The sequence below is a fragment of the Rutidosis leptorrhynchoides genome, chromosome 5 (assembly GCF_046630445.1).
Source record: "Rutidosis leptorrhynchoides isolate AG116_Rl617_1_P2 chromosome 5, CSIRO_AGI_Rlap_v1, whole genome shotgun sequence".
NCBI classification, from domain to species: Eukaryota; Viridiplantae; Streptophyta; class Magnoliopsida; order Asterales; family Asteraceae; genus Rutidosis; species Rutidosis leptorrhynchoides.
The window spans coordinates 353928313-353945934 of record NC_092337.1 but is presented as its reverse complement, the minus strand read 5'-3'; the positions used below and the strand labels follow the sequence as shown (position 1 = coordinate 353945934).

Here is a 17622-nt window from a genome sequence, read left to right as displayed (position 1 = left end):
AAGATCGACCGAAGTTCGGTACTCCTTAAAAAATTCCTCCTTAAACTCGTCCCACGTCAAACTCATACTTTGTTCTTCGCCATAAAGTCGGATTTTCGCATCCCACCACAACTTGGCATCACCCCTCATCATGCTACTACCATACCTTGTCCTTTTATCGAGAGGACACTCACTAGTATGAAAAGCCCCCTCCATGTCGGATATCCAAAGATCACTCTTGAGCGGGTCTCGTTCACCTTCAAAGGTAGGAGGTTGAGCATCTTTGAAATTTTTATAGTGGAAGTCTCACCTTCCAATGTTATCCTCTTGAAGAATAATCTTAACTTGTTCCTTGACTAGATTGACTACTTGCTCATCAATCGAATCTAAGAACCCTCTAGAAAGGCCGCATGACGCCTTTACATAATGGCCTCAACCTTGGCCGTAAACTCGACATCCTCACTCGTACCCCCTTCATTGTTCTCGGGTCCGTTTCTCGTCTTCATACTATAAAACGGAAATAGGTTAAACAATGAAATGAAAGGACATAACATAAAAGCATATATGTACATCTCACACTGCCCCATCTTGCTCAACAATCGTCGTACTTCGCTTGTTTGACACGATTTTAACTCGTAACAATGGTAGCTAATCATTGTTACGAGAGCATGTCGCATTAACTTGATAGTACAACGTCTATCTCGCTTGATGATTTCAAATACAACACAAAACAATTAGTGCATAGTTAATTCACCTATGAAACGCCCCATCCTAATCCATCCGGACGAAGTCCATATTGATTATAAGCGATTCATAATAGTTGATTACATCGCGAGGTACTTGACCTCTAAATGATACATTTTTACAAACATTGCATTCGTTTTTAAAAGACAACCTTTCATTACATCGAAAGTTGACAGGTATGCATACCATTTCATAATATACAACTATAAATGACCTAATCCGTCATTTACTTAATAATCTCTAATGAACTTCAATGACTCGAATGCAACGTCTTTTGAAATATGTCATGAATGACTCCAAGTAATATCCTTAAAATGAGCTAATGCATAGCGGAAGATTTCTTCCAAACCTGAGAATAAACATGCTTTCAAGTGTCAACCAAAAGGTTGGTGAGTTCATTAGTTTATAGTAATCATTACATTTTCATCATTTTATTAGACCACAAGATTTCATTTATTATAAAACGTGCAGAAGTCCCATTCCAACTGCACAAAAAATATCTTTCATATGAAGAACACCTGGTGAGGATTCACAATATAATAGTAATCATCTGTGCCGGTCTTTCACCCTACGGCTGAATACATGTGCCTTCAAAATATAGAACCTCTGTGCCAGTCTTTACACCCCACGGCTGAACACATGTTTATAAAATATAGGCCAACCGGTGCCAAAATGTCGTAAATAATAAACCATCCACCCGGCTCGGGAGCTCATACGCTCTAACGGAAACCGGGGGCTAATGCATGTCATACTAATCAACCCCAATCCCAGATAATTCTATCATAGAATGCAGTTAAGGTACTTGTGTCTATTGCGTCAAACATTTATAAAAGCGCATGTATTCTCAGTCCCAAAAATGTAAAGAGTAAAAAGGGAATCAAATGAAACTCACACATATAAATATTGTAAAATAGTTAATAAAGCATTTGCATGTATTCGCAGTTCAAAATGTATTTCAAAAGCATTTAATAAAGCAGTTGTAAAAATAGCGCATGTATTCTCAGTCCCAAAAATGTAAAGAGTAAAAGGGAGCAAATGAACTCACCTAATGTATTTTGTAGTAAAAATACATATGATTATATTGAACGACTAAACAATGCAGGGTTGACCTCGGATTCACGAACCTATATCATTTATATTTATATTAACACATATCATCATAATTGAATGAGTTATACTTTAATATATATATTATTTTAATTATTTATATTTTTATATCTATATGTATACTTTTATATATGTTTTATATAAGTATTTTAAAAAAAACAAATTTTATTGTAATAATAGTATAGTTGTAATAATAAGTAAAAATTTGAGATATCTTTATATTGATAATAATACTATTAACTATAAAAGTAATAATTTTTTTAATAGTAATAATACTAACATTTATATTAATAACTATCATGATAATAACTATAAAAAAATAATTTTACTAACATTAATTATACTAATATTTATAATAATAAAAATAATAATAATAATAATTATTATAACAAGAGTAGTAATAATAACTACCTTTCAAGAAGAAAATGTTCCAAAATAAAAGCCTATGCCTGGGTTGGAACTCAAGACCTCTCGTTTAATCACATACATACCAAACCATTGCTCTGCTATTTCGTTTCTGGACTAACCCTCGATTAAAACCATATGACATATATCTATCTGTCAGTCTTTTTCTTCTTCATCTAACATTTGATCTTCATTATCATCACTAACATCACACGTCACCATGATCATCATGTATATGATATCACCATCTTTTCATCCCAAAAATAAAATGGATCACAAGCCATTGCCCAAATGAATCTCGGCCCCAACATCTAATATATACCTCGGCCCAAATTCAGAATTTGCTTATTTTGGCATTAAGGAATCGTGAGCTTTTGGAATCCAAGAACTTCTATGTCCCCAGCGAGTCCCACCCTTAACCAATATGAGATTAATACCTCTCCTTTTCCCTTCATCATGAAAAAAAAACACTAAAGAATATATGTGCTGTATCATTTGTCTACCACTAATGTACCTCACTAATTATTTGATAACTTTCTTATTAATATCTATATCTATACTGCTCAACACAATTTCATATTCTATCATTTTCATTTTCATTAAAACACTTAACAAAAGGAATGAAGTAGTAAGATAAATGATGATGATGGCGGTCAGTAGCCTGAATGAAACAGAATCGAACTGGTAGCAGCGGTGGTAATTCGACAAGAAAAAAAATATAAAGTAAACACATGCTTGTTGCAGCAAAAGTGAACACAAAATGGTAGCAGTCTGATCCAACATGGCAGCCGGTTCTTTGGTGTTTTAATGGTGGTTTATACTTTGGTTAAGAGAGGAGAAAAGAAGGAGGTTATCACGAAGAGAGAGAGATAGAGAGGAAAGGGAGAGATATGTAGAGAGAGAGGTGGTGTTTTGGCGATGGCTGTGATCGAATAACAAGGCTGAAATAATAGTACTTGATGATGATGGTGATCGTGTTTTTAATAATGGTCGATTAGTGTTTGTGTGGTTTGAACCAAAAATGAAAACAGGAAGTGATGAAGGTGGTAATGGTACTCCGGTGGTGATGGTTTGTTTTCGGTGATTGGTAGCGAGGAAGATCAAGGCACAAGCAACCCATGTGACTCCGGTGAACACATAAAATCATACCATTAACTCACGATTGTAGCAGTGATTTATGATGGTGTTCTTTATTGATGACGACTTTGCTTGAATGGAAAACAAGAACCGTAATATAGTTGCAACAGAAATGGTTACAACGGTTGTTTAATGGTGACGGGTTTGTGGTGGTGTGCAACGGTTTGTATTAGAAAACAGAAGTAATAGCAAGATGTAGAAAGTTGCAAATAGTGATGGTTTGAAACAGTGAGCATAAGTGGTGTTGGGTTGATGATGGACATGGTGGGTTTTGGTTATGTGTTGACAACGTAACATAAATAGAGAGAAGCTAGTAGCTGCAATTTCGAATTATGGCTTGTTCTTGTGAGGCTTACGACAAAAGCATAAGACAAAACAAACTAGATTTTGAAGTGGTTCTTGATTTGTAATCGTCAGATTTCAACTAGTTTCAATAATTCAAACAGAGTGAAAACGATTTGTAACTGAATTGGGTCCCTAAATCGTACGTAGGAATTTACATATATATATATATATATATATATATATATATATATATATATATATATATATATATATATATATATATATATATATATATATATATATATATATATATATATATATATATATATATATATATCATTCAGGAGAATAAAAAGATAATAGAATTCAAACAAGGAAGAAAGGACAAAGGTGCATAACAGAATTAAAGTAGATGTGGAGTTGTAACAGATTGTGGAATATGTTGGTGTCAACTTCCTGGTTCGTACGAAATTGGAGATTGAGGGAATCAATTAAACACAGTTTGATTGCTACTTAACCAATCCCAAATATTTTATCTGATTCCAAATTATATAAAAAAAATCAGTTTTAATAAATAGATTAATAATAATAATAATAGTTTTAATAATAATAATAATCATGATTAATTATAACATTAACATTTATCATAATAATAAGAATCAATCTTAAAGATGATATTATTAACAATATAAATGATAAATTGTATTATTTATATACTAATATTAATAATGACTTTAATAATAATGGTAATTATAATTATAAAAGTAATAATAATAATAATAATAATAATAATAATAATATTAATATTAATCATGATAAAAAATAGTATTTAAATTACAACTAAATAATAATTTTAATCATTCTTATAGTAATATTTATATTTAAGTATTTATTTTGATAATCATAATCTTAAATTTATTAAGATTTTTATTTTTAACATATGTTAATATCACTAATAATGATATTAATAATAATGAAAGTAGTAATAACATAGTTTGTCATTATTATTATAGTTTTAACTTGTTGTTACATCATATACTATATATGTAAATATGAACACAGTAATAATGTTTTATATATAATTATTATATATCTATTTGCTATATTATTTTATAATATGAATAGATATTATAAATTTCAACACATAATATTTATATCTTTCATATATATATATATATATATATATATATATATATATATATATATATATATATATATATATATATATATATATATATATATATATATATATATATATATTCTTAACAATTGTTCGTGAATCATCAGAAATAGTTAAAGGTCAATTAAACATAATTTCAAGGTTTTCGAGACTCAGCATTATAGACTTTGCTTATCGTGTCGGAATCATATAAAGATTAAAGTTTAAATTTGGTCGGAAATTCCCGGGTCATCACAGTACCTACCCGTTAAAAGAAATTTCCTCCCGAAATTTGATCGAGGTCGTCATGGCTAACTATAATAATGTTTTCATGACGAATATGAATTGATAATTAGAGGTTTATCATTATTGAATAATAATGATAAAATAATTTGTTTATTCTAAGAATACGATTGAAGCTATCGCAAAAGAGTGGATTGAAGAAAATAAGATTTTCCTTAGCTTTTGACGTAAACAGGGTTGAATTCCGGAATTCAAGAGATTTAAAGAAAATCTTCGAAATCTAAAAGATTTGATTCTTCGACGAGTAAGGAAATTAAGATCTCTATAATTAAATACGGTGATCTGTCTCAATTACTCTGTCTGATATTTCCTTTATAAATTTTCCTTTTCCGTTCCATTAATTTTCACCACTTTTATACTCAATTCCTAAATTCGAAAGATTTATGAAAATGCTTAACCCTGTTCTGATCCTTGTTCTTATTCTAACTATCGCAATGATCATTTTTCTTTTCCAACTTCCACCAGAGGAGTCTGCTTTCTTCTACTTTGCCCTCGGGATTATAATGTTTTTAATTCTCCCGTGTCTTTTTGTTGCGATAAACATTGATAAACACGGTTTGTAATTTTTGTGTTGTTATCGGGTTTTATATTCTCCCTTATATTTCAAAGCTCTATGCTTTTGTTTTCTCTTCCCGACTTCAAGTCAAGCGAATAATGGTCCAGAATTTGTAGATATAGAGTTTCGAATGATTATAATGTTCAAAGCAGGAAAGAACGTGATAGCACGATTTGATTTTCAAATTTATCAACATCACGGAAGATAGAACCATCAAGAATACATTTTCTTGATTTGTTCAGGAGTTAAGTAGAATGAAAGAGTTATGTGTCATGGCACATGATGACGTTATGATCTGTGAATCATCACGTCCCATTAGAAACTCAGCATGACTTACTATAATATAATCACGTTGATCAAGTGTCATTATATTATACTAACTCATGCATCAGTTCCCAACACTACTTCAAAAACATTCATATTTTAAGCTCGAAAGTTTACAGAATATAGAAACTAACAGTTTCTATATGATGTAACACTGATAGCACGAAAAGATTTATGATTTCAGATAAGAATAATTATAAAAATCTTCAGAAATATGGAGAATATTTATAATGAAAGGTACGCTGATATCTTGGAATTTCTAATATCTAAGGATGATTAAGAAGATTTATCCGTAAGGGTTTAGATTCGGAAGCAAGGTATTCGTTAAAGATTTTATCAGAAATAGAATCATTTGGATTCTTTGAAGTCAAACTTATTCTTTGTGATTTGTCCACGGCTTCCTTCATATTTTCGCATAATCCGCCTTTCGGTAATAGATTTTCTATTGAATGTTTCCAATATAATGATACACAGGAAGCACGAAGAGGTATATAATTTGGGACGAGAATATTTATAAAAAAATATCCTCAAAAATATCGAAGATATTGATGATGATATTTTGGAATTTCTAAGTTCGATGGTTGATGGAGAAAGATTTTCTGCAGGATTTTAACATGACTTCGGAGCAAGATATTCTCTAAAGATTTCAGCGAACGCAACATTATCTGGATTCTTTGAATATAGGGTATGGTCCTTGTAATTATCCTTGGTCTCCTTCATGGTTAACTCTATCCATTTTCTAGTTCCAATGTTTCTGAGCTTTTCCAACATATTTTTTTTTATCATCAAACTTCTGACGACTAAGGTCATTTACGGTTGCCTTCAGTTTCTGCTGCTTCATTCAGCTTTTTCAACATTCAGAGTATCGATTCATAAATTGGGTGCCTTTTAAAAATTTCAGATTTGAAGATCGTAATTCTAGGAGATATTTGTTATATGTATACATATAACTATTGATGTAGAAATACTGTGAGTTTTCAAAGTACTGATTGCCGATTACTCTACATTTACTGCTACCATATCTGAATCATTAGTTATCGATCCGAGGTGATTTCAAGAGAATTGTGTTTTTAGATGATTAAACGCTGACGGTAATATGGTGGAATATAAAAGGTTCCCCGGTAACAATAAAAGAACATACATATAAGTCAAGGTGATAATAAGGTTGTTTCAAACGAAAAGTCGAAGTTGATTTGCTGAAGCTGTGACAAAATTTACTAATTTGGAAAGAGATTGCTAAGTTATTTTTGCTAATAAATGCCAAAGGATCTGACGCGGCTACATGTTAAACTTTTACTCCGTTGCCGAGAGTTTCTCAGGTGCAATACTATATGTACAAATCTTTCTTTCCGTAGATGAAATGCGGTTGGTTCATCCTCTCGATTGAGGTGTTTTCAAGAATCATGAAAGGTTTGAACGCAGATTGTAATTGTCAAGATACAAATGAGGTTTATGATGAAAATCAAGTGGCAACTTGAATAATTGTTTAGTTTCATATGTTATAATCAATATTTTAATTCATTTTAATTGTCCATTGTTGGTAGTCCTCAGTTGATTAGTCCACAGTTAGCTAGGAACAGTTAGTTAGGATTTTTGTTAGCGTGGATTCTTAACAAAATTTCTCATAAATAATTTGTTTGTTTCTAACCAATTTTATTCCGTCAAATGTTTCCTTCATTATGCCACTTGTTGGATTATGATAGGTCAAAATTCAAATATGAAATTTGAATGGAAATGGTTATTCTGTGGTGAACGGATTCATTTATCTGTGGATGTAAGTAGGATAGGAAATGACTGTTGAATCAGATTTGAAGAATGTACAATGTAACTTATTAACGTGAAATCTTAAATATTCCTCGGGTATTACCTACCCGTTAAAATATTTTCATCATTAACAGTTTGTACGAAAGAATTTTTAATCGCAATCTTTATGAAAATATATATACATATATATTTTCTTAAGATGTAATTATGGATTTTATGAGTCAATAAAATATTAGACTCATTTGATTTTTGATTTGAGCTAGAATAAGTAATCTCTAAAACTATTAGGATCCACATATTCTTCGCAGAATATTGATGAAGTTATGGATCAATACTTCATTGTTAATTGCTGTTGGTATTCCTTGGTATCTATGGTACGTATGATGTTGATGTTCGTGAAACAGATTGTGAAATTGAAGTGTGTGATGTGGATTATGCTGTTGGTGATGGTGGTACTGTTGATGTTGCTGAAGTTGGTACTTTTGCACCATACTTTCCAAGGCTACAACTCGGGTGCGAAGCTCGTTGACTTCTTCTATTATTCCGGGATGATTGTCGGTCGGAACCAGTAGGTGAATAAGATTTAGAATTGTGGATAGAATATAATCGTGTCGAGATATGCTAGAAATGAGGCTGAAAATGGTGTTTCGGATAAACTCGCCGATAGGTGCCTCGGGTTCTTCGCCAAGAGGACAATTTGGTGGATGAAAAGGATCGCCTTCTTCGCGTTTCCTTTGTTTAAATTGACTATGAATCCATTAGATGAATTGGGGATGACTGATTGATTGATTCATTCTGGTGACATCGCTTTTGGAGCTTAGGTGAATATCCATGTCGGAATAGCTGTCGGAATAACTATCGGAATAGTTATCGAAATCTGAGGGACTCAGACTGTTGGAGGGATTCATCTCGTACGATCAGATGAAGGATTTTTGATAAGAAATAGATTATAAGATGTAGATTAGTACCCTGCAGTACATGATTTACACATGCATACATAATACCAAAATCCCATAAGTTACGGAGAATCTACGGAAGCTGTCAGGCAAAGGTAACAATAACAGACACGCTAAGATATGAATTTATCTATACACAGTCTATGCAATAGAGGCAGTAAGACGTGTCTAGACTTTAAGGATGATAAGCAAATAATTTTTCGACACTAATGATAAGCAAAACTTTTGACATGCAGACACGGTCGAAGTCCAGACTCACTAATGCCTTCTAACGACTTATCAGTTATACACACTAATGCAGACCTGGTTCGCTAAGACCACCGCTCTGATACCAACTGAAACGCCCCATCCTAATCCATCCGGACGAAGTCCATATTGATTATAAGCGATTCATAATAGTTGATTACATCGCGAGGTACTTGCCCTCTAAATTATACATTTTTACAAACATTGCATTCGTTTTTAAAAGACAACCTTTCATTACATCGAAAGTTGACAGGTATGCATACCATTTCATAATATCCAACTATAAATGACCTAATCCGTCATTTACTTAATAATCTCTAATGAACTTCAATGACTCGAATGCAACGTCTTTTGAAATATGTCATGAATGACTCCAAGTAATATCCTTAAAATGAGCTAATGCACAGCGGAAGATTTCTTCCAAACCTGAGAATAAACATGCTTTCAGGTGTCAACCAAAAGGTTGGTGAGTTCATTAGTTTATCGTAATCATTTCATTTTCATCATTTTATTAGACCACAAGATTTCATTTATTATAAAACGTGCAGAAGTCCCATTCCAACTGCACAAAAAATATCTTTCATATGAAGAACACCTGGTGAGGATTCACAATATAATAGTAATCATCTGTGCCGGTCTTTCACCCTACGGCTGAATACATGTGCCTTCAAAATATAGAACCTCTGTGTCGGTCTTTACACCCCACGGCTGAACACATGTTTATAAAATATAGGCCAACCGGTGCCAAAATGTCATAAATAATAAACCATCTACCCAGCTCGGGAGCTCATACGCTCTAACGGAAACCGGGGGCTAATGCATGTCATACTAATCAACCCCAATCCCAGATAATTCTATCATAGAATGCAGCTAAGGTACTTGTGTCAATCGCGTCAAACATTTATAAAAGCGCATGTATTCTCAGTCCCAAAAATGTAAAGAGTAAAAAGGGAATCAAATGAAACTCACACATATAAATATTGTAAAACAGTTAATAAAGCATTTGCATGTATTCGCAGTTCAAAATGTGTTTCAAAAGCATTTAATAAAGCAGTTGTAAAAATAGCGCATGTATTCTCAGTCCCAAAAATGTAAAGAGTAAAAGGGAGCAAATGAACTCACCTAATGTATTTTGTAGTAAAAATACATATGATTATATTGAACGACTGAACAATGCAGGGTTGACCTCGGATTCACGAACCTATATCATTTATATTTATATTAACACATATCATCATAATTGAATGAGTTATACTTTAATATATATATTATTTTAATTATTTATATTTTTATATATATATGTATACTTTTATATATGTTTAATATAAGTATTTAAAAAAAAACAAATTTTATTGTAATAATAGTATAGTTGTAATAATAAGTAAAAATTTGTGATATCTTTATATTGATAATAATACTATTAACTATAAAAGTAATAATTTTTTTAATAGTAATAATACTAACATTTATATTAATAACTATCATGATAATAACTATAAAAAAATAATTTTACTAATATTAATTATACTAATATTTATAATAATAAAAATAATAATAATAATAATAATAATTATAACAAGAGTAGTAATAATAACTACCTTTCAAGAAGAAAATGTTCCAAAATAAAAGCCTATGCCCGGGTTCGAACTCAAGACCTCTCGTTTAATCACATACATACCAAACCATTGCTCTGCTATTTCGTTTCTGGACTAACCCTCGATTAAAACCATATGACCTATATCTATCTGTCAGTCTTTTTCTTCTTCATCTAATATTTGATCTTCATTATCATTACTAACATCACACATCACCATGATCATCATGTATATGATATCACCATCTTTTCATCCCAAAAATAAAATGGATCACAAGTCATTGCCCAAATGAATCTCGGCCCCAACATCTAATATATACCTCGGCCCAAATTCGGAATTTGCTTATTTTGGCATTAAGGAATCGTGAGCTTTTGGAATCCAAGAACTTCTATGTCCCCAGCGAGTCCCACCCTTAACCAATATGAGATTAATACCTCTCCTTTTCCCTCCATCATGAAAAAAAAACACTAAAGAATATATGTGCTGTATCATTTGTCTACCACTAATGTACCTCACTAATTATTTGATAACTTTCTTATTAATATCTATATCTATACTGCTCAACACAATTTCATATTCTATCATTTTCATTTTCATTAAAACACTTAACAAAAGGAACGAAGTAGTAATATAAATGATGATGATGGCGGTCAGTAGCCTGAATGAAACAGAATCGAACTGGTAGCAGCGGTGGTAATTCGACAAGAAAAAAAAATATAAAGTAAACACATGCTTGTTGCAGCAAAAGTGAACACAAAATGGTAGCAGTCTGATCCAACATGGCAGCCGGTTCTTTGGTGTTTTAATGGTGGTTTATACTTTGGTTAAGAGAAGAGAAAAGAAGGAGGTTATCACGAAGAGAGAGAGAGAGAGAGAGAGAGGAAAGGGAGAGATATGTAGAGAGAGAGGTGGTGTTTTGGCGATGGCTGTGATCGAATAACAAGGCTGAAATAACAGTACTTGATGATGATGGTGATCGTGGTTTTAATAATGGTCGATTAGTGTTTGTGTGGTTTGAACCAAAAATGAAAACAGGAAGTGATGAAGGTGGTAATGGTACTCCGGTGGTGATGGTTTGTTTTCGGTGATTGGTAGCGAGGAAGATCAAGGCACAAGCAACCCATGTGACTCCGGTGAACACATAAAATCATACCATTAACTCACGATTGTAGCAGTGATTTATGATGGTGTTCTTTATTGATGACGACTTTGCTTGAATGGAAAACAAGAACCGTAATATAGTTGTAATAGAAGTGGTTACAACGGTTGTTTAATGGTGATGGGTTTGTGGTGGTGTGCAACGGTTTGTATTAGAAAACAGAAGTAATAGCAAGATGTAGCAAGTTGCAGATAGTGATGGTTTGAAACAGTGAGCATAAGTGGTGTTGGGTTGATGATGGACATGGTGGGTTTTGGTTATGTGTTGACAGCGTAACATAAATAGAGAGAAGCTAGTAGCTGCAGTTTCGAATTATGGCTTGTTCTTGTGAGGCTTACGACAAAAGCATAAGACAAAACAAACTAGATTTTGAAGTGGTTCTTGAATTGTAATCGTCAGATTTCAACTAGTTTTAATAATTCAAACAGAGTGAAAACGATTTGTAACTGAATTGGGTCCCTAAATCGTACGTAGGAATTTACATATATATATATATATATATATATATATATATATATATATATATATATATATATATATATATATATCATTCAGGAGAATAAAAACATAATAGAATTCAAACAAGGAAGAAAGGACAAAGGTGCATAACAGAATTAAAGTAGATGTGGAGTTGTAACAGATTGTGGAATATGTTGGTGTCAACTTCCTGGTTCGTACGAAATTGGAGATTGAGGGAATCAATTAAACACAGTTTGATTGCTACTTAACCAATCCCAAATATTTTATCTGATTCTAAATTATATAAAAAATCAGTTTTAATAAATAGATTAATAATAATAATAATAGTTTTAATAATAATAATAATCATGATTAATGATAACATTAACATTTATCATAATAATAAGAATCAATCTTAAAGATGATATTATTAACAATATAAATGATAAATTGTATTATTTATATACTAATATTAATAATGACTTTAATAATAATGGTAATTATAATTATAAAAGTAATAATATTAATAATAATAATAATAATAATAATAATAATAATAATATTAATATTAATCATGATAAAAAATAGTATTTAAATTACAACTAAATAATAATTTTAATCATTCTTATAGTAATATTTATATTTAAGTATTTATTTTGATAATCATAATCTTAAATTTATTAAGATTTTTATTTTTAACATATGTTAATATCACTAATAATGATATTAATAATAATGAAAGTAGTAATAACATAGTTTGTCATTATTATTATAGTTTTAACTTGTTGTTACATCATATACTATATATGTAAATATGAACACAGTAATAATGTTTTATATATAATTATTATATATCTATTTGCTATATTATTTTATAATATGAATAGATATTATAAATTTCAACACATAATATTTATATCTTTCATATATATATATATTCTTAACAATTGTTCGTGAATCGTCAGAAATAGTCAAAGGTCAATTAAACATAATTTCAAGGTTTTCGAGACTCAGCATTATAGACTTTGCTTATCGTGTCGGAATCATATAAAGATTAAAGTTTGAATTTGGTCGGAAATTCCTGGGTCATCACAACCTAAACCTAGGCACTAACAAATCCCCGATCTGACCCGTCTCCTACAAGTCCCTCATAAAGCGCATTTAACTCGACCCTAAGTGAATTTACCAAAAAGCCCTTCCAAAATATCAATTAAAAGAAACAGAATCTGGCTACAGTAGCAGTACGCCACGCGCACCCTTAAGTGTGCAATGAGTGCACCCTGGTCTGGGCAGGCTCTGACCTCTGTTTAACTGCACAATATTTCCTACACTTCAAGTACCCTATTTACACCATTGTACAATAATTATTCGGGTCTTACAAGAATATGGTCCACACTTTCCGTTTCGTTGTTGCATACCGGACATAATAGCGATTCTAGGTCAATGCCTCGTTTATTTAATTCGACACATACCAGGATTCGCTTGCTTTTCAGCGGCCAAACAAATAAACCAACCTTCTGGGGAAGCATTCTATTGCGCATGGTGGCAACCATGCTCCCATAATTTTCGAGCAGTTTTTCATCAATGAAACTTGTGAGCTGTTTTGTTGAGAACTTGCTATTGGTCTGTAGGTTCCACGCCCAAGTGTCACGATCACCATCCACAAATTTAAAGGAATTTAGCATGTCCGTCAGATTATCGAGTTCATTACGAGTTCTTCCATTTGGTGTTCGTAACCATTCCCATGAGAGGATCCAAGAAGTGTCTGTATTTATTAGCCTATCAGTTATCGCAGCATCTTTGTTGGATTCGAGCCAAAATAGCCTTTCGAATTTCTCATTGAGCACTTGATTTTCCAGCCATCGATCTTTCCAAAACAATGTATTATCGCCCTTGCTTATGGCTTGCAGAAAAGAGTTAGTAAATGGAACATTTATGCCATCGATTATTGAACCTGTACATCGTATATTATTCCAGACCGTACCATTACCCGCATTTTGGTTTGAAATCATCGACCCTAACCAAGGTTGCAAAACTCGGCCTGATCGACCGATTAATCGTTTTGAAGGATAAAACGAAAAATTGGCAAAATGATCGCTAAAAACTCGGTCAACAAAAGTCAACAAGTCTAAAAAATTGATATACATGCAATTGCTAGGGTTTCTTCCACATCGACACTTTCTTTTCTTCTTTGGCTACTGCAGATGACTACAGTACTCTTCTTCATCTTATTATTAGGGTTTCGTTCCTAATTAAGGTATGTCGATTACTTACTCTTCAATTGGTTTTGTCACTTAACAATTAACATAGTCGACACTCTTCTCCTCTTCTATCTTAACTGATTGAGGTATGTTTATTAATTTTAATCTTATAATCAGTGACTAATCGTTGAATATTTGTCAATTTTGTTTATTAATTTGTTAATTAATTTTAATCTGTGAATATTTGTCAGTTTTGTTTATTTCAGTTAATTTTAATCAGTGAATAATCAGTAAGTAATGACTGTGTAATTTTGATTAGTTAAGTAAAGATTTTGTAACTGTAATCAGTTAATTTTAATCGGTGAATAATCAGCTAAGTAATGACTTTGTAATTTTGATCAGTAATGACTTTGTAATCAGCTAGCTTTGATCAGTTAGTCAGTTACTTTGTAATTTGTATCAGCTAAGTAGCTAACTGACTTTGCAATTATATAGAATGACAGGAAAGTCTACGGATCAATCAATGAACTCTACTGCTGCTACTAATGAACTCAAGAGGAAATCGGGTGATGTTGGGTGGGATTATGCAATTTTGATTGACAAGAACAATTTTCAGAAAGTGAAATGCACGCTTTGCGGGAAGGTTATGTCGGGTGGTATTCATAGATTGAAATAACATATTGCTCATATAACAGGAAATGTCTCATCATGCTCTAAAGCCAACAAAGATGATATGTCAAAATGTCAAAAAGCTATTGATGATATTGGTGCTAAAAAGAAAGCTAAACAAGATCATGATGTATCTGTGAGAATGGAGGTAAGGAATGATATGAAAAGCCCTATTGACCTTGATGATGAGAGTGAAGAATTCATTAGAGGATTGAAGCCACCACATTCTTACGGTCCCACTGATATGTTTACAACTTTTGATATAGGAAAGAGTGAACAAACCAATCTTGATAGTGTGATGAGAAAAGAAAGTGCGGATCGTTTAGATGCTTGTATTGCTAGGTGGGCTTATCAGCATGTGTTTCCATTTAATGTAGTTGATAATGATGAATTCCTATGTGTGTTAGAGGCGGCCGGTCATCATGGACCTAATGCTAAACCTCCATCAAGATACCATTTAGGAGAACCTTTATTAAAGAAAGAGGTTGATAGAACAAAAGATCCCATGAAAATGCATGAAGATAATTGGAAAGTAAATGGATGCTCCATTATGACGGATGCATGGTCCGATACAAACAGAAGGAGCATCATAAACTTATGTGTAAATTCGAGCTTGGGTACCGTGTTCTTGACCTCAAAAGAGTGTTCAGACGAAGCTCACACAAGTGATTACATATACCAATATATTATGACTTGCATCGAAAGAGTTGGTCCGGAAAATGTGGTTCAAGTTGTGACCGACAATGCCACTAATAATATGGGTGCCGCAAATTTGTTGAAGTTGAGTCATCCTAAAATATTTTGGACATCATGTGCGGCGCACATAGTTAACCTTATGCTTGAAGGTAATAAAGTATTTATATTACTGTTGTATTTTGAAGTATTTTGAAGTATTTATATTACTGTTCGAACTGATGTAAAGTATATTTTGGACATCATCCTAATATATAAATATTTTGAAGCATTTATGTTACTGTTAACACTTGTAAAGTATATATCTGTTGATTGTTGTTATTCTTGAAGGTATTGGGGAAAAAGTGGCTTTAAAAAAACACTTGATGCAGCAAGAAAAATAACGGTGTTCATTTATTCCCACCACATGTCATTGGCTTTAATGCGAAAATACACCAAGAAGAGGAAAATTATAAGACCGGGAGTTACACGATTTGCTTCCACATTTCTTACTTTGCAAAGTTTACTTGAAAAGAAGACACAATTAAGACACATGTTTTTTAGTGAGAAATGGGAAAATTGTAGCTTAGCAAAGACGAAGAAAGGGTCAGAGGTTAAAAATTTGGTGATTGCCGACAAAACTTGGGCGGGTATGGTAACATGCCTATGTGTTTTTGAACCTTTAGTCAAAGTCTTGAGGATGGTAGATGCTAATTGGAAGCCTTCCATGGGTTTCCAATATGGTGAGCTTAAGAAGGCAAAAGAACAAATCAGAGAAATTTTCAACAATAATTTCAAAAAATATAATCCCATCTTGGAAGTCATAGAAACTAAGATGGAAGGTAGACTTGATACATGCTTACACTTGGCGGCTTATTATTTGAACCCGTTTTATCTTTTTAACGATATAAACATCCAACATTATGAAAATGCAAATGATGTGGTTGTTGAAGTTGTTGAGCAATTGTATCATGAAGATTATGAGTTGCAAGGTACAATATGTAATGTGGAGTTGCCAATTTACAGAAATAAAGAAGGGAAGTTTGGTCGGACAGTTGCACTTAAATCATGTGAGGTGAACGATTCTACATCCAGGTAATGCATTTCATATTTGATAACTTTACGTGTTTACATTTTACAGGCTATGCCATTTGATATTTCATATGTGAATGCTACTTCCATTTAATATACGTGTACTTGTAGCAAATTGGTAGGCAAGCTATGGTGCCTCAACTCCTAATTTGAGAAAAGTTGCAATTAGGATACTTTCTTTAACCACCGCCTCATCGAGTTGCGAAAGAAACTGGAGCACATTTAAAGCGGTTAGTGACTTTTAGTGTTTAGTAATCTATTTTTTTTGAAGTTATATTTTTACTTAAACTATTTGTTGGCTTATTTTTTAATTTGTAGATTCATACGAAAAAGAGAAATAGGCTCGAGGTGGAAAAAGTGAATAGTCTTGTCTACGTAAATTCAATGCTAATTTAATGAATAAAAACGAAAAAAGAAAGGAACGAGTAGGTCGTGATGTACTTGTATCGCATGATGATGTTGCAAGTGGGGCGCAAGATTGGATTATTGATGAAGGATTGACTTATGAGGCGATTGGTGAGGCTTTGGGTGTGGATGAAGTTAATTAACCTCGAAGAAGTAGTAGAAGGACACGGGAACTTTTTGAAGATGATTTCGAGTCGGCGAGTGAGGAGGAACTAGTTGAAGAGGTTGAGTATGAGTCGGATGGAGTTGGAATTCTTGAACAACATTATGAACCTGATGAGAACTTCAACATTGATGAAGATTGATCAAGATTCAAGAATGACATGCTCTATTATTACCGTTTGTAACTTTGTATCATGTATTTGCTATTTGATGTTAACGTTGATGCTTTTTGATGTTTTTTGA

At 32.3% G+C, this 17622-nt stretch overlaps 1 protein-coding gene across 1 annotated transcript; it reads left to right on the top strand.

Annotated features, from left to right (window-relative positions):
* The first annotated feature begins 14875 nt into the window (after positions 1 to 14875).
* On the top strand, positions 14876 to 17360 carry LOC139849667 (uncharacterized). Its single transcript, XM_071839300.1, has 6 exons — positions 14876 to 15032; positions 15075 to 15918; positions 16072 to 16795; positions 16935 to 17042; positions 17131 to 17187; positions 17232 to 17360. Exons 1-6 carry the CDS (start codon positions 14876 to 14878, stop codon positions 17358 to 17360), a joined length of 2019 nt encoding a protein of 672 aa, XP_071695401.1.
* Positions 17361 to 17622: the final 262 nt, after the last annotated feature.